This window comes from Drosophila bipectinata, chromosome XR (genome assembly GCF_030179905.1).
Source record: "Drosophila bipectinata strain 14024-0381.07 chromosome XR, DbipHiC1v2, whole genome shotgun sequence".
In the NCBI taxonomy this organism is placed as follows: domain Eukaryota; kingdom Metazoa; phylum Arthropoda; class Insecta; order Diptera; family Drosophilidae; genus Drosophila; species Drosophila bipectinata.
In genome coordinates this window covers 18620557-18638181 of record NC_091735.1, presented here as the reverse complement: position 1 = coordinate 18638181, position 17625 = coordinate 18620557, and the positions used below count along the sequence as shown (strand labels likewise).

General features: G+C 38.2%; 4 protein-coding genes and 1 pseudogene across 8 annotated transcripts in view; 3 read left to right on the top strand and 2 right to left on the bottom strand.

The window, feature by feature from the left end:
* The window catches only part of LOC122320954 (fibrinogen-like protein 1), a 77601-nt gene extending 77281 nt beyond the window's left edge, over nucleotides 1-320 (top strand). The window contains exon 5 of the transcript XR_011444201.1: nucleotides 249-320. The gene's annotated coding sequence lies outside the window, so the exon portion shown is untranslated. The remainder of the gene's footprint in view (nucleotides 1-248) is intronic.
* The window catches only part of LOC108133603 (fibrinogen alpha chain-like), a 204949-nt gene that overhangs the window by 56123 nt on the left and 131201 nt on the right, over nucleotides 1-17625 (bottom strand). The gene's annotated exons all lie outside the window — the stretch shown is intronic.
* The window catches only part of Mnr (Membrane-bound Notch regulator), a 137157-nt gene that overhangs the window by 6468 nt on the left and 113064 nt on the right, over nucleotides 1-17625 (bottom strand). For 4 of the 5 annotated variants that reach the window (XM_070282904.1, XM_017232662.3, XM_017232663.3 and 1 more), the window contains 2 exons: nucleotides 899-1019; nucleotides 336-518 (listed from right to left, as the gene is read on the bottom strand). In XM_070282904.1, coding sequence (XP_070139005.1) covers nucleotides 336-518; nucleotides 899-986 — 271 coding nt within the window. In that variant the 5' untranslated portion in view covers nucleotides 987-1019. Of the gene's footprint in view, nucleotides 1-335; nucleotides 519-898; nucleotides 1023-17625 lie in introns of those variants that run through there. The other variant, XM_070282903.1, reaches the window with a different exon arrangement.
* On the top strand, nucleotides 977-3177 carry LOC108119468 (ubiquitin-conjugating enzyme E2 R1 pseudogene; annotated as a pseudogene).
* On the top strand, nucleotides 3240-5460 carry LOC108133630 (E3 SUMO-protein ligase ZBED1-like). Its single transcript, XM_043212970.2, has 4 exons — nucleotides 3240-3378; nucleotides 3443-3503; nucleotides 3566-5154; nucleotides 5222-5460. The coding sequence occupies exons 2-4, from the start codon at nucleotides 3479-3481 to the stop codon at nucleotides 5414-5416; spliced, it is 1809 nt and encodes a 602-aa protein (XP_043068905.2). The 5' UTR covers nucleotides 3240-3378; nucleotides 3443-3478; the 3' UTR covers nucleotides 5417-5460.

The following is a 17625-nucleotide window of genomic DNA, read 5'->3' as shown; positions in this document are numbered from 1 at the left end:
TGATTGTTTTTTGGATTTTGTGTTCATTAGATAGGCAGAGTTCTTTCTTTTGGTATAAAAATTAGGTATAAAAATCTTTAAAGAAATTCCTTTAGAAAACTCTGCCCATCCAAGATCTTCGGTTACCGAAGTCGGGCTCATTTTTCTAGACCCGCTTATCCACCGATTTAAGGCCCCATCATTATCGTAACAGTTAATGTTTCTGTTTTTTTTTTTTTTGGGAACCAAACACGATGCCAATCCGAAAGATATATAAGCTCAGCCCGACAACTCCGCCCAGGCGGGGGCGCACAATGAGAAATTCAAAGGTAAGAGAGTATCCATTTCGTAAATACCTGACGGATTGGCCGAGGGCGAGGCCGAGTTGGGGCTGCTGTTGGTGGATCCTGTCTTGCGCTTACAGGTCGGATAGCTGCCGCAATCCTTGCCATCCCTCTGGTTGTAGCTGCACGAATCGCTGGTGATGATGCACTCCTCGGTTGGCAAGCAACCGATATCGCCGCATCCACGACCGTACTCTTTATATTTTTTATATAGTATTTTTTTTTGTTTTTTGGTATTTTTTGTGGTTTTAGTGTATATGTTGGTTGTTGAGAGGTTGTTCAGGTTGTTTAGGTTGAAAATCATAGACATAAAAATAAAATAAAAGAAAACGAAAATATTGGAAATTATAAAACCTGCTTAAGAATTGGAATTACTTGGGTATCTTATATCTCAAATGACAATGATGGAGTTTTGATGAAGGCATGAATTTTTTTACTTGGAAAGGAAATACTTTTGGTTTTTTTTTAGAAAGACGTTTCTAGACAAAATACTTTTTAAAGAAAAAAATAAAAACTAAAATCTGGATCTTCAAGTCGTTCCAGAAAAAAATAAAAGAAATATCAAGTATACGCACTGGAGTAGGCATCCACGGTGTAGCCGCAGCTGGCGAGGATCGCCAGGGTCAGGATCGCCATCCTGTTGCTCATCGATGACAAGCCCATAGCTGGAGTAAGTGTTGTTACAATATTATTGTTCTGCAAATAGAGAGATATCGATAAACGATTAAAATAATTTGAATAAATAAAATAAAATCGAAAAGTTAAAATATTTCTAAAATCAAGTAGGCTGTGGAACTTTTCAATTTTTGGAGTCCTAAACAAACGCCAAACTATTATTCATTCCAGTCCTGGAGCTCGGCGGAGTAACACAAAAAAATTTAATACAAAATAAAATTTAAATTCCGAAAAAAATATCAGTGAAAAAATAATAATTTCGCCCAAAAATCAAGTGTCAAAAAAAATATATATATAAATTAAAAAGTAAATAAAAATTTGTGAAAATAAAAATATTTCAGCCAAAATTTACAAAAAAAAAAATTAATTTTTTTTCTAGAAAACTACCGTGACCTGCTAGCGACATGGCCTACAGCTCGGAAATGGCCAAGAGGGCACTGGCCCTCGAGTACAAACGCCTTCAGGACCAGATGGTGGAGGGCTTCACCGTGGCCCTGGTCGATGAGAACAACCTATTCGAATGGGCGGTGGGTATCTACGGGCCGCCCGACACCCTGTACGAGGGCGGCTACTTCAAGGCGCGAATGAAGTTTCCCCCCGACTACCCGTACTACCCGCCCACACTGTGCTTCGAGACCAAGGTGTGGCATCCCAACGTGTATACCAGCGGGATGCTATGCATCTCGATACTGCATCCACCCACTGACGACTCCGTCGGCGGAGAATTGCCGTGCGAGCGCTGGAATCCCGCCCAGAGCGTTCGCACCATTCTCCTGTCGGTTATTTCGCTCTTGAACGAGCCGAACACCATGTCCCCTGCTAATGTGGAGGCCGCTGGCATGTATAGGCGCTGGCGGGAGAGCAGGGGCGAGGATACGGAGTACGAGGACATAGTCCGTCAGCAGGCGTTGGAGTCAAGCGAGGAGGCACGCCTCAATGGCATCTTCGTACCAAGGACCCGTGAGGAGTATATCCAGAATTCGCAGGAGCCGCAGGAGCCGCAAGAGCCGAAGGAGGAGCCAGAGGATAAAGACGATATGGATTATAACATCTACTTCGACGGCCATACTGTGGACATCATGGACATCATGGACATCATAGTCATCGATGACGACGAAGAGGGTGAAGAGCCCGGAGCACAGGCTGCCATAAAGGAGGAGCAGTTATAGACACTAAAAAATTGCACTTAATGCCGTGTGAGCAAGGACACGCCTCGTCCTTAACAGTTAACCGTAAATTGAGGAAATGGAAAAGTATGAAAACGCTGATACCGAGCCAAGAAGAACAGTACACCCCCAGACACGAGAGCTACAATTTCAACACTTTACCGTTGTGATGCCGCGTTCTTGCTAGATTCTAGCAGAACGGGCACACTGTTCGCCGAGCTTAGGTCACACTGGAGGCATATAAACACGTTTTATGCTCACACTAGTAATATGTATCGTGAAATGAATCTAAATGGATCCCCTTCGGATCGTGTTAAGCTCGATGGTCCACAGTTTATGACGGAAATTAATGGATTTTGATGGAAACTGAAGAATTCTATATCGCTGAGAAATTTTGAAAGTTACTACAGAGTTTAGAAGCCTACGATAAGACGTAGTACGGCAATGTTCAAGTTGAGCTGTTGAATTTGAATGATGCTGATGTAGGATAATACTGATGAAAAATTTGGAAGTTAATGTTACTTATGTCAACACTATACATCCGTCAAGTCAATGGTTTATAGATCTCGACCATTGAACTGACCACTATGATTCTCAAAATGATTCTGACGATGGACACACTCTCTTGTTACCCTTAAGCCTCACTAGCTTAGCTCACTAGTTGCAACATAATGGGACATAATGTTTTGTTGATCGCCATTATGTTGCAATTTGATGATTTGATATCTCTGCAAACCTGATCTTCTCACTGTCAACACTGGAGCGGAAAACTAAGTCAACACTATTACACAAAGGTCAATCCTCGACCACAAATCAAGATACACTGTTATTATTCTCGCAATGATAATATTAACAAGAAGCGTTTTCAAGACAACCCCGAAATAGGAAGCAACTGCTGTTTGGCTTTCTTTTCTACACTTGTAATGATTTTCTAGAAATGTTTGAATATCACATGTGATGTGTTTGTACAGAGCCTGTTTGCTTTCGCCAGTAAATATACACTACACACTTAATATTATGGATATTTTAATGGGAGGGGGGGTTCTATATCCTAGAAGTCAAGGTAGTCTTAGAGCTGCAAACGATTCGATCTTAAATCGATTACATCGATGTTTTTGAGTTGAGCGAGAACATCGATTCCTACTTTAGTGAATCGATGCATCGAGCAATCTGTCACTTTAACAAAGAAATTTTCGAAGGAAGGCGAGAAGAATGTAAGTAAACGAAAAAATTGTTTTAAAGTAATATAATTCATTTAAAGTAATGATTTTTTAACAGTTTTAGATTCAGTGTGTGGATTCAGGACGAGTAAGGATGAGCTCATTTTTTCGTTTACCAGGTACATATACATATACATATATGACGAAGATTTTGTATTACCATGTCTTTTTTAACTTTTAGAAAAGCGCAGCTGCGCGGAAGAAGACTCTGCAAAGGAAAACGAGCCCGCTGCCAAAAAAAAATGCCGTTCTTACGTTTGGAAACACTTCAGTCAATTAGAAGGAAACAGTGCAAAGTGTCTGCTGTGCAGTCAAGTATATAAAACAGGTGGGAACACAACAAATTTAATAAACCACCTGAAACGATCACACCCAACCACGATCACAACGCCAAAGTCCGAGCAAACCCTGGGTTCATTTCTGAATGTGGCTACCACCAAGGGTGATGCTTTGGGGTCAACACGAAAAGCGAAATTGGACGAGGCTCTAATGAAAATGGTTGCAACAGATTTGCAGCCGTTTCGTGTTGTGGAGGACACCGGATTTCGGAATTTTGTCCGGTGCTTGGATCCCCAGTATGTATTGCCAAGTAGAACAACATTAAGCTCGGTTCTTTTGGAAAACCTGTATGGAGAGATGAAGAGAAAACTTAATGTAATGCTGGAAAATGTAAGTCATTGTGCAATAACCACTGATGGTTGGACAAGTCGTGCCAATGACCACTATTTGACTGTGACCTGCCACTTCGTGACCGATACATTCCAAATAAAAAGTGCCGTCCTGTCAACCAATAAATTACTTTGCGAGACTAACCAGAACTCTGAGAACATTGCGGAATCCTTACGAGCAATACTGGTCGATTGGAACTTGTTTCATAAAGTCACGTCAATAGTGACAGACAATGCGTCTTCAATGATCAAAGCCTGCACCTTGCTAGAGAAACGTCACTTGCCTTGCTTTGCGCACACGTTGAATCTTATAGTGCAAGATGCACTGATCAGTGAAAGCGTTAAGGACGTATTATCCAAATGCAAGCGAATCGTAGGTTTTTTCAAATCTAGTTCAAATGCATATGCAAAGTTGAAAACGGCCCAGACTAACAATGAATGTTATGGTCTCGTTCAAGAAGTGGCAACACGATGGAACAGTTGCCACAAAATGATAGTTCGCATTCTAAAGATTAGAGATGCTGTTTCTCGGGTGTTACTGGAGACAATGAAAGCACCTCCACCATTAACGGCCGAAGAAATATCTGTCCTAACAGACTTGGAGTATATCCTTGGTCCGTTTGATGAAGCAACCAATCGCGTATCAGGTAGCACCTACGAAACGATCTCTCTAATCATTCCCGTATCGGCAGATCTTCATCATCGCTTAAGTTCCATGGATAACTTAATTAAAACAACTGAAGGTTTCGAAGTTCGAAACGCCCTTTTGAATGGGATCAATCGTCGTCTTTTTGAGTATGAGGGACGTTCTGTAACAAAGGTGGCCACAATGTTGGATCCCCGTTTTAAGAAGGAGGCATTTCGGAGCGCTAGTAATGCGGACTCGGCAGTGGAAGCCATCCGCAAAGAAATGGCCGGAATGACCAACCTTAAAGTATCTGAACCACCAACACACACCGAAAACAACGCATACTTTTCGTTTATGCAATCCAAAATTGCAAATAAAATTAAAACCCCAATGTCGGATGCCATTATTGTGCTCCGACAATATTTAGAAGCCAACCACGCGACGCCAAATATAAGCCCGTTAGACTATTGGAAGGTTTGTTGTTTAGATTTCATTTTGTGATAAATCTAGTCTAATTTGCAATTCTAAATATTTCTTACAGGTGCAAGATATTAGGATGGAATCTCTCAAAAAAATAGCTTTAAAAAACCTATGTGTTCCAGCTTGCTCAACTGAATCAGAAAGGACCTTCAGCAGGGCTGGATGTATCGTGACTGACCGCCGAGCAGCCTTAAAGGCTAAGAATGTGGATAAACTTGTTTTCACAAGTAAAAACCAATGGCTGTCTGAAATATAACAATTAATAAGAATAAGTAAATAAAAAACTGTTGATCTCAAGAACTCTGTATTTATATTATTGTTTAAAGGCTTATGTTTTCCTCTACAATTTTTGAGCATATATATTTATATATTTATTTTTTCGATCTAAATCGATTTAAATCGATCTTTTTCAGAATCGAATCGAATTTACTCGATTCACTAAAAGTAGAATCGTTTGCAGCTCTAGGTAGTCTGTCACTCCATCAAAGTAAAATAATAAAAATCATTTAGACTAGAAATCTCCAGCAATTTTTCAGAGACCTTGTCGCTTCAGAAAAAATTTAATGCCAACTCATGATGGTGGACGGTGTGCCCTCCTGGTGGCGACACTTCATCACAGTCAAGGTCCTGCACAGAGACCACCCCCCCCTTAATCAATTGCCCTTTTTCCAACAATTTCAAGAACTTTTTCATAATTTTTTCAATCCACATCCAGACAGAGTCTCCAACTGGGGGATGAAAACATTTCCATATTCAAATTTCTCAAATGACTTGGCAACTCTGTAGATTTTTGTGCTTTTTTTTTTAACCAAAAAAGGCCAGTAGCGGAAAATGTTACGAAGAGAGAAGTGCCGCTCGTTTTGATTAATTTTCAATTTTCGTTTAAAGATTTCCCGTTCATTTTCCAAACCGGAAATGGAAACTTTTTTGGCCAGAAAAAGGAGAAGCTTGAAAGGAAATCGTCCAGCAAATGAAAACCCATAAATTGGTCGTCTGGCTGTCTATGATTTGTGTCGTTTTTCCATTTGTTCCACAATGCCGCCCCAAGCGGCAAACCAAGCCCATGAATAGGCCTAAAAAATAGAAATCGCCAGCCCTCCCCCAAACTAGTTGAAGCGTACTTAAAATTATTAATATTTATTTCAAATTAAATGAAAACTGAATAGGAAAAATCAACATATGTAAGCAGTATGCTTGAATGATAAATTTTAATGGCAAATGGAATTCCTATTTTGGCCATTTTATTTACTAATTAGATGTACAATTTCTGTTGGCAATTAAAATTGATGAGATATGAGTTTTTAGTTTGCGTTTTTTTGCCAATAAATTAGATATTTTTGTGGCAGAAATGTATGGCAGTTTTTTCTGGTTATAGGTTTTGGAGTGTTTGCCATTTATTTTCTCTTAATTGAGTTCTGATTAGTTAAGCTATAACGAGAAATTAGTCTGTTTTTGTACATGTATGACTAAGCAGTTCTATTGGAGCTTAGCTAAGCAGTGCATAAAAGGAAAGCAGTTTAGAAACATGTCCATTCGTGTTAAAATAAGAATTTATTTATGGATTTCGAAAGCCCTATGTCTTTAAAGATTTTTAGATTAAGAAATATATTTAAAAATAATAATTCTTAAAACTTTCCTTTAATCTAAAAAAAAACCCTCAATGTTTTCAATGATAACATTCACTTTTTAAAGCCACATTCTCTGGGTGGCTCCCTTTTTTATTACAACTGCTTTTTTTTCTTGGCTCCCCCTACTGTCCGTCCGCTTGTCCATTTGTCCGCCTGTCCGCTTGTCCATTTCTCCGTCCGTCTGTCCGCCTGTCGTTGTACATTTGTCTGTGCGGGCCACGTCCCGGTCGACGGAAGCCAAAAGTGGAAATGCATGATAAATGACACAAGGTTTGGCTCCCCGCTACCACTATTTTCTTCCTTTTTTTTTTTGCCACTTTTTTTTTTTTTTGCAACACTACGGGTGGGCGGAGGCGGCGTGGGTGTCAGGCGTCAGGCGTCGGGCCTTGTACAACAACATGAAGAACCAGAGCGACAACAACAATTTTTATTTCAAGAAACACACACACACAACAAACACACCAAGCAGAACAACAAGAATTCTGGGCCACCAGGAGGGGGGCACTGCTGGGGAGTCGCAACACAAAAATTGTGAAACGATGACGTCGTAAATGTTTTGTTGCAACATTTTTCTGTTCTACGTAAAAAAAATAAGACAAAAAAATAAAAAAAAATAAAATAGACAGAGACAGTTAGATGGGGAGCGAAAAAGATGGAGCAAAAAAAAAAGGAAAGAAATGAAGTAAAAACAGCAAAGCAAACTGTCCGCGAAACGGAAGCGCAAATAAAACAACTGCAAGGGGTGCCCAGCCAAGCGGCCAGTGGCGGTGGGGCAGCGAAATGGAAAGGGGGGCGCCCGGACCACCGGATGAACTCGAAAAGAAAAAAACAGAAAAAAAAAAATACAGGAATCAAGCCACAATGAGTCCGACACTGTGCGCTGCCTTCGAAAGTTTGGGTTTTGTAGACAAGATATGATTTAAATACTAAAATAAAACACTAAAAATAATATAACAATATACTCTTATTACTATAACTATAAGTTTAATATTTTAAAGACAAATTTGTTTATTTTTAAAGATATTTTTATCAAAAGTCCTTCTTTTTTATGCAATAGACTGAAAGAATATATTTAAATAAGAGGAAATAAAATACTTAAAATAAAAGAAAATAAAATAATAAATAATAATAATAAAATAAAAGAGATATACCAAAAAGCATATTCCATATTATACTTAAAATAGGAGAAATACTAGTATCTCTGTAGATGACAAAACACAAGGTGACGAATTGCATGCTTTGTATTTTTCTATTGTATTGTATTTTCAAGCTTGTATTTTTTTTTTAGACCTTTCATGGTTGATTTTTTTTAAATTATTTTAATAAAGACGGTAATATTATCTATATCTACATGTGTATACTTTATTTTAAAGCTAAAAGCCATGATCTTAAACCTAAAACTCTTCTTTTTAGGATCATGCCAAGTATTCTGGATATGATTTTAAATTATTTAAAAATGTACCAAAAAAATCTCTACATTAAAAAAATCGAATTATACTAAAAAAATCTCTTAAATATATAATTTCCTTTAAAAATTAAAATAAAACCATTTAAAGTTAAAACTAAATTATTGTTAAACATCTTAGTTCCTAAACAGTTTCACCAGAGAAGTGAACAAAACAAAGCCACCATGGCCTAGAGTTAGAACCTAAATATATACACCACTATAACTATATATATAGGTATGTTTAACGATATACATATAATCCTGACCCAGGCCGGAACAGGAAGGGAGAAAGAACATCGCCTGAGGAAAAGTGGGAAATGGCGGAAAAGCGGAGGGAAAAGCAAGCAACGCTCGGGTTCGCAAGGCATAAACCGAAAATTCACACTTGGTTACTTCCTTCATGACTTTGGATATTATTGTGGTTTATGTTAGTGCTGTCACTTGCCGCCGGCCACACCTCCCCTACCTACCCTCCGAAAAGCAGCCTGCTGGTTGATGTATGACTCCATGAAATGCGATATATTCATGTTAAATTATTCTTTTTTTTTTTGGTTTTTTTTTTTTTTTATGTCTGTACTTGCAACAAAAGTCAGAGAAGTTGCACTTTTCATTTTGAATTCATTTTTTTTCTATTTAACTTTTGGCGAATCAACTTTAAAACAACACAAATATAGAAAGAGACACAGACAGAGATAGAGATAGAGAGATGGAGAGAGAGACAAACACAAAGTGCAAAGTTGGGCGCCAGTTTGAAATTGCAATTGCAATTGAACAAACAATTAAAACTTTTAAATATTGTGACAGCATTTTTACAGTTAATTGCACAGGCAAAGCCAGCTGCTGGCTCCGGCTCTACTTCTCCCCACACATACCTATATATATATATAATTTTTTTTGTAACCCCACCATTCATTACTTCCAATTCATTTCAAAAGAACTCCATAGTTTGCCCTATTGGCCTCTGAAAATAGGTGCTCCCAAATAAAAAAAAAGTTTGTCCATCTCTTTCCCTGTCCTTTATGGCCATCTCTTTCTGTTCGTAGAGTCGCCTGCAGTTGTTGCAGCCTGACAAAAAAAAATAGAACTGACAAACTGACAACCATTTGTCATTAGCTGCGGGCTGTGGGCTGTGTGGGTGTGGCCATATGCTTTTAGCATTTTAGAGGGAGTTCCTGACGCAAAAAATACCAAAAAAGACCAAGAGGGAGTCAAAAATAATAGCCAAGAGTGAGAGGGGACGACTTTAATTAGCGAACGCCACCAGTTTGCTGATTTTTCAAATTTATTTCGGTTCGGCGGCGGCATTTCTGGCTTATTAAATTCCGCCAGCTAGCAAAAAAAAAAAACCAAAAATCCAACAAAGTAGGAACCCAGTCAGCTCCCTAGCTCCCCCCAAAAAAAAAAAGTCAATTTGCGGGAACCGACCAGGCCATTCCAAAAACGACACAAAATAAATAAAAAAAAAATACCTACCGGAAGAAGGAAAATCTTTGTAAGGCAGTTAATTAAAAACTTCACATAAAGAGCCAAAAAAAAGGACGTGGGCGTTAGGCACCAAGAGGCGTGGCATGTGTGCCCTGAAAATGTGACAGAAAAAAAATCTAAAGAGAAGAAGAGGAAACAACAAACTCTGCCAAAGAGTTTCCGACACTGCCATAATTAAAAATAGTCCAGAGTCCCAACGAAATTGAAATTGAAACTTGTCGTCGTACACCAGGGCGTATACTTGATATAGTAGGAGCTGCCTCTTAGCACTTGCTATGTGAATCCTTCAATTCTTTTTCAAAAATTACAACATACAATTTTATTTTTTGAATGATGTATGGCCTGGAATAATGATGCCCGTTTGTATTCCAGGCCATATGTATTATTTTTTTTCATTGTTACCAATATTTTATACTTATTTTTAGAGCCAACTTGCGCCGTGTGAGAAAAGCAACATATGGTGGTTATTGGGCAAGGGTGTACTGAGAAAAATAGGGGTCTATTAGAATAGAATAAATATTTTTTCTTTAGAGATTGGTATTTATTGTTCTTTTTATTTTATCTAAATTCTATTAGCGAAATCAAAGCCATAAAAGAATTCTCACTGAATAGTGCATTTTTTGAGGCCCACCACTCGATGCTACTACTCGCTACAAATTTTTTAAGTCTTTCAAAGAATTTATAGTATCTAATATTATTTATGGATTATTATTTATAGTTTACTTTTAAATATTTTTTTAGTAAGTTCTTTAAACGAATTCATAATAATACTCGCTTGACTCCTAATTCGTGGAGAGTCACTACTACTAGCTATGAACGCTCCTCGATTCAGTCTCAAAAAATAATAACAATAAGTCATTCAAAAAAAATTTGAAACTTGGTATCTATCATTATTTTTATATATTCTTGTTGTTTTGTGTATTACTATATATTATATTTTACTTATATTTTATGGAAGGTCTGTCAGCATCTAAAAGGCTCTCAAACACATTCTAATCTCAATGCCACAACAAATACTGACTAAAAATAACGAATTTGTGAATGGGCTCTACAAGCAATAATTCTCACACAGAAAGACAAGATTCTAAAACGATGTATTTAAAAGCTCTAGAATAAATTTAATTTTCCTAATAATTTTCCCAAATTCTAACCAAATATCACCTTATTTTTCTCTCTGCATGCCACCTGTCCCCGGCAGGCACACTGATGATGATTGATTTTGTTAATTTAGTTGAGCAGCTGAGCAGAGCTGGTGGCATGTCATGAAAAATGCATGACACAGTGCCAGTGGGCCAGTATGGCCGTGGCCACTCCGATTGAGTTAATCTAATGGCTGCCATTGGAAGCGGAAACGGAAGTGGCAGTGGCACTAGCAGTGGCGGTGGCAAGTGCAAGCAGTATCAGAGGTATAAGTTTAACTGGAAGTGGTTGGGGCAATGGAGTCATAGCTGTCACTAAAGCTACCATTTAATTTGGTCATCCAGTTAAGTATTTTGGGAATAAACTTTTGCTTGCAAATCTTCCATAAAATCAAAGCCTTTTCTTAAGAATTTAAAAAAATTGCTGTAATTAATGGCCAGCACTTTGATTTTCTTTTCAGGAGTTTTTCCAAACTTTTCCACACGATTTGTTGGCCGAAAAAAATAAAAGAGAGTTGTCATACAACATAATGAATTGGTGGGTGGCTGGGTGGTTGGTTGGTTAGGGTAGGGTTGCCTCTCGTGCCGGGCTCTTTATTTTTCGATCAACTCGAAAAAGTTTTTGGGGGAAAAGTGCTCTTCAGACGCTCGCGCTCCATCGACTGAAAATGAGTGCGAGGCAACGAGCTCTCCAGCTCTCCAACGTGGTTCTGAGGAAAAACTATCAAGTGGGCGGGCTCGCTTAACCCTCGAGTGCCGGAGGCGGCGGTTGGCTGGATGGGTAACGGGCTAAGGATAATAGATGTTATTTATTTATGTCTTCCTTTTGTGGGAAGGAAGCGAGAGGAGGACCATGTTATTTGTTGTACTTATTAGCAGTACATAAGGATAACTATCAGCCCGGGCGGGGGGTGGTTCCTGATTCCTTAAGGGAAACTTTTCATCCTTGTCTTGGTAATAAAGTTGCAGTTTTAGTTTTAATACCCGGTACTTTCCAAGCCCAAGAAAGGGTACGTTCCTCAGCGTAAGAGCGTACCGGATATCATATACTAATTATTTCTTTAATTTTTTACCAAAAAAAAACTTTCTAGACTTTTGTTCACTTCACAGTAATAAAATGTGCAATGGTAGCAGTAGCAGACTGGTAGAACAGGTCCTGTTTCGTCCTGTTTTTTTGTAATCATTTCATTTCTTAGTCAAAGCAGCCAAGGCGGAAGTTATTATTTGCTAGGCAACTGCATAACTACAGCACGGCCAGTGAAGAGAATAAAATGCAGAAACAGGGGGAGGAACAGAAGCTAAAAGGACACTAAGGACGACAAGGAATGAAAACAATTTCTGAGCTGGCGACGCGTTGTAAACGAAGGCAGCAAACAAACTTTTTAAATTGCACTTGGGCGAGAGTTTTAAATTATGTGACCAGGACACAGACACACAAACACCAGGCTGCAAGCACCAAGCTCTTAGGGATAGCCAAGGACTCCAATCTGAAAACATTCTTTTGCTCAAGAAGCCGTTGGCTAATTGCTGCTCATCGTCCTTTTTCCTCTCTTTCTTAGACTATATCCTTATATATTGCGTATACGCCGCGTATCGATAATGCTGCTATTTTTTCTACTTTTTTTTTGAGGAAAAACCAAAAGGATGGTGAGGTTCTGGCTGGAATGGAAAATCCATAAGCCAGCAAAGAGCTCTACAATGTGGGAATCCAAGCCAGAGAGCAGCTCCTCGAGGCTCATCTGCCCAAAAGTGCAAGAAACTGAGAAAAAATCAAAGGATAGTTGTGACTAAAATTTTAAAAAGAATTAAGAATTGAAGATTTAATCTCAAGAGAGAGTCTCTTTTATAAAAAAAAAGGCTTAAACTTGTTGTTAATATTTTTCAGTGATCTTGGGACAGGATATCCCTCTTATCCTATGGCACTTTCTTTTTTTCGGGAAGGTCTAGTCTGTTTATTGAACACTGAACCCGTGGATCTCCGGAATCCAGAAACCGGATCCTTTTACTCAGCCAACAAGTTGCCGCTGTAATCCACTTAAGTCGTCGTTGGCCCGGGCAGGCCAATGCCAGTGGTAGGATGTTGTGCATCGACATTCCAGATGCTTGGCCCGCGTCGACTCTTTTGTGCTCGAAGGAGAGGAGGGGCATGGGGCATGGGGCATGCTATTATGCAAATCGCAGTGCACAAAAGCGGTCTTGAGTGCAACGGCAACAGCAACGCCAACAGCCGGATAAAGGATAAAAGGGGCACAGGATTCAGATCCAAGCAAGCAACCCAGCCAGCCATCCAGCAACCCAAGGACAATGGACAGAATGGCCTACGGCCGACTAAAGCTCTTATCCTTTTTTTTTTTTTGGCCTGCGCCCCCCTCCTCTTGGTATCTTGTTTGTATTTTACGGCATTTTATTTACTAATAAAGTCCTTATGAAGTCAAGCCAATGCCAAGGCCTTTTCAAACTCAATTCGAGAATCCACTTTGCCTCATAAATCATTTAAAGCCAAAACGCTCTGTGTGGTAATCGTTTTAAAAAACAAAAAGCATTAATATATGTGTGTGTGTACCTTTGACAGGTGGAAGCTATCAGGCATTCAAGCTCATTTAATTTATGGCTGAAATAGTCTCCAATTTAATTGCATGATTGCTGGAAATATTAATGGGCCTATACAGCCTCTACAGCCTCTTCCCCAAAATTTAATCAAGTGCCAAAATATTCGAGTCGAAAACTAAACAAAAGTGCCAAAGTCAAAGTACTCGTATAAATAAACGTACACATCTATATAATTATTATATGGCATGGCAGTGTGTGTGTGTGTGTGTGTGCGTATTAGCCGTGCCACCAGCCAAAAATTAATTAAGTTGAGAAAATGTCAACGCTGCTGCTTTTTGGCTTGACAATGTTTTCCCTCCTCCCCCATACTCTTTCTCTAACAACTTCAATTTTCCTGCTCCCTTTCCCGGTCCTGGTCCTGGTCCCGGTCCCGGTACCGCTACCATTTCCCTTTTCCTGTTCTGATACCTTTCCACCTTTTGTATACCCTGAAAATAATGGAAATCCTGGCCATATCCTGGCTTATCCCGGCATATGCAAAAATTCATTATTCAAAATGGCATGCAAGAAGGATTTCTATGCAACTCGGGGAAATTAAAATGCAACAAAAATGTTGGCAAGGAAATGTAATACTTTCGACGTATATGGGGATTACTTCCAATTATGTGTTTATAGAAAGAGTACAAAATTAGATATGATCCATTTTTTAGATTAAATTAAAAGCTTATTAGATTTGCAAAAAGAAATATATCTTTTTCTGATGGTATTTTTGTAGTATTATTCATACTATATTTTTCTAAAAGTAAATCTAAGATTTAGGTATTTTCTAAAACGATAATTGACGCGGTTTTCTTTCAAGTTTTGGAATAACCTTTTTTTATATAAATTTTCATTTGTTTGTTTTTTTTAACCACACTTTTCTTCAGGGGTTTCTTTATAATTTTTTTATTGAACTAAACCCTTATTTTACTATATACTTCTTTTTGTAAACCTACCTTTAAAGAGATATTATTTTAAAGCTTTAAATGCCTATTTAAATCTTTAAAATTTTTGTTAAAAAATAAGATTTATCGTAAAGTTTTTTTTATAAAATTTTAGATAAAACAAATCTGGTTTTAATACCTTATATTATCTTATATTTTATATATCCCAAGTTGAGGAAATTATTCGAGATAAGGATGAACATTATTTAATGATTTAATTCATGGACTACTATTTTAGAAACATGAACTATTTATGGAATAATTTTATTAAAAATACTATCAGATCTTCCTGGTATAACTAAAGCTCTTAAGATAGTCCTAATTAATACTAAAAACTCCCCAGTAGAATATACTCAAATAATATTTCTTACGGGTCTTTTAAAGATTTTATAAGTCTTTTATAATTCAAATAAGTCTTAAAATATAAAGGTACCCTTTCTAAAATCTACTATAGAGCATTCACCATTCGAATATCTAAGAGCTTTCTTGGGAAATCGACTTTTCGTTTAGCTTGTTCACATTTTCCGTTCCGTCGCAGCCATTTTGTGCAGCTGCCTGCATTTTCCGACCGCTTTTAAGAGTGTGAGTGTAAGGATGTGTGTGCTTAGATGTGTGTGTGTGTGTGTCAGCCCGTTTCTTCCCCTTCTTTTTAATATTTTTGCTTTTGTTAAGTTTTCCAGAGCACACACACACACTAAAATACACACTCATAAACACACATATTCCCACACCTGGTGATTTAATAACGAGTCGTTGCGAAAAATTTGCGGTTTGAATAGCTGCTAACTTTATTTTATGATAAGTTTATAATGTCCTCCCTCTATATATATAAAGTGGTATATACTATATACATATATATTTGGGGAAAATGGGAATTGCACTGTTGGGGCGGCGAGAGCACAAAGCGAAAAATCAAATCATAAAGGCAAGGCCCTTGTGGCTCTTTTTCCACTACTTTCCCCTTACCCTTTCTCTCTCTCTCTCTCTCTTGGTGTGTGTGTTTGTAAAATTTGTTAAAATTGCACTAAAACGCAGATCCCAGAAGCGCCAGGCTATCCAGGCTATACCAGGCTAACCCAGGCTACCCAGGCAGCACTCTTTCAGCACAGCGGAAAATCACATTAGAAATTTGTTTGCCCACATGGCGTATGAGTGACGTTTTCCTTTTAGTGTTTGCATCGCAATCCCTCACTCTCTCATGTTTCTAATTTTCCCTTTTCACATTTTTTTTTTGTGTAAACTTTAGATACCTTTTCTTATTATATTTTCTCTTTAAACAAAAAAAAAGCGATTTTCAGGGGGGTGGGGGAGGCGTGGCAATAGTCAAACATCAAGTGAAAATTTTCAATTTTCCATGCAAAACTGCCACACAGCTCGATAGTCACGCACACACACCACAAAGTACCAAAAAGGCGGAAACGGAAATGGAAGAAAACGTGCAAAAAGGGATGACGAGAGGGGGGGGTTGGGAGCTGGGGGGCAAGGGTTGGGGGAAATGATGATGTCGCCCATGGACCTGCCCTCCAGAACTGATTCTGTTTGCCCGATAGGCGACAAAAAGTCAAATTGTGGCAGCCAATTAACAGCAGCAATCCCCAGAGGCGTGCAGGGGCGTTAGTAACCAACAAAAAAAAGAGGGGGTCGGGATGGGTTGGTTTTTTGGGGGGGGGGGGGGGGGGGAAGTGAGGGGCAAGGGAAGGCCTGGAGTAGGGACCAGCTAAGAAAAGAACGCCAACCAAACCAACAAGTCAAACAGAAACGGCCAAAGTGTGCAAAGGGCGAGTGGCGAGTGACGAGTGAGGAGAGGCGAGTACGGAAGGCATGACCCAGCTTAAGGGTTAAAGCCAAGGGTTACAGTGTCACGAAAATTATCAAAATAGTTAATAGAAGGTAATAAGAGTAGAGCTATAAACTATAACTAAAATAATGACAACGTTTGGGCTTTAAGATCCTAAAATTATCATAATCCTGATCCTTATCCTTAAAAAAGGCTTTAAAGGACTTTCTTTTAAAGCCTGAACTAGTTTGAACTCTAAGAACAAGTAGAGAATTATAGAGGCCTGGCAATAGAAAGCCAAAACTTATTTATTGAGATATACTTAACTTTAAAGAACTTTATTCAGTCATACTAAGCTAACTTGTAAAAATCGAAGCAACATTAAGACCTTGTTTCTAGGTCCTATCCTTTAAAGCTTTAAATAACTAGTAAGAAATAGTTAAGAATTATAGAGGTCTTGAAGTAAAAAATAAAAAATACTAAGGTTTCTAGTGTAGTAAGGTTAAGGTTAAGCCCTAAGGTTAATAGAGCTATAGTAATTTTATATAGTAAGTTATATACCATACTAAGTTCTATACTAATACCTTTAAACATCTAAGCACAGCTTAGACCTTTTATTTAGATTCTAGACCTAAGAACTAGTAAAAACTAAAACTAGCTACTTGAAAATTATAAAATGAACTGGTTTTAAATCGTAAGCCTTGAAATATAAAAAAAAACCTTAGTTTATTAAAGAAACCTAACTATTTTTAAGAAATATTTGTCACTAAAATCAGACCTAAGCTTTTCTTTCTTTTATTTAAAACTCCAGATATTACTCTTTCCAATTTCCTCAAGATTGATTTCTTTATGATTCTGTAGAATCCCAAACCACTGCCTCTCAAGGCGATTGTATGCCTCTCTGTCTGTTAGCTCCACTGGTTGGTTGGTTGGGTAAACTGATATGGACGTGCCTGCGTCCAAGTCTTTCGTCATGCCGAGATGAGCTCGTTTATAAAGTTGACAAAAGGCGTTCCCCAGTTCCGATAATCATCTGACAGTTTTTGCGCTATCAGCGACAAGACACATATACCGAGAGAGAGTGAGAGAGAGAGAGGGGTATATGCAGAGTGTAAGAGAGAGGGGTTTATATCCCTCTACACAAAATGGAGAGATGTGAGAGTTTTCCTTTCCTGTTGAACACTTTTGCTTTTGTCAGCACTGCGGACAAGATACAAAAATTTCCCATTGCCAACTAAAGGATGACTAAGGGAAAATAATTTTCTATTTTTCTTCATTTATTTTTTTTTTTTTGGAGGAGGAAATGAAGAAAGAAGGGAAATAGTCAAGAAAAATTTAGGGGCCTTAGGGGACGGACGGTGACCCGCTAATGAGCCGCCAAAGTATAAAAAATGCGACAAGGGTCGCGCTTTCTAGCCCTTTTTTTTGCCTTTTTTTTTTTTGCTTTCGTTTTTTA

Coding starts and splice junctions, on each gene's coding strand:
- LOC108133630 (XM_043212970.2), top strand. CDS start 3,479: ATGAGCTCATTTTTTCGTTTACCAG. Junction 3,504..3,565: donor CTCATTTTTTCGTTTACCAG/GTACATATACAT, acceptor TTTAACTTTTAG/AAAAGCGCAGCTGCGCGGAA. Junction 5,155..5,221: donor GCCCGTTAGACTATTGGAAG/GTTTGTTGTTTA, acceptor TATTTCTTACAG/GTGCAAGATATTAGGATGGA.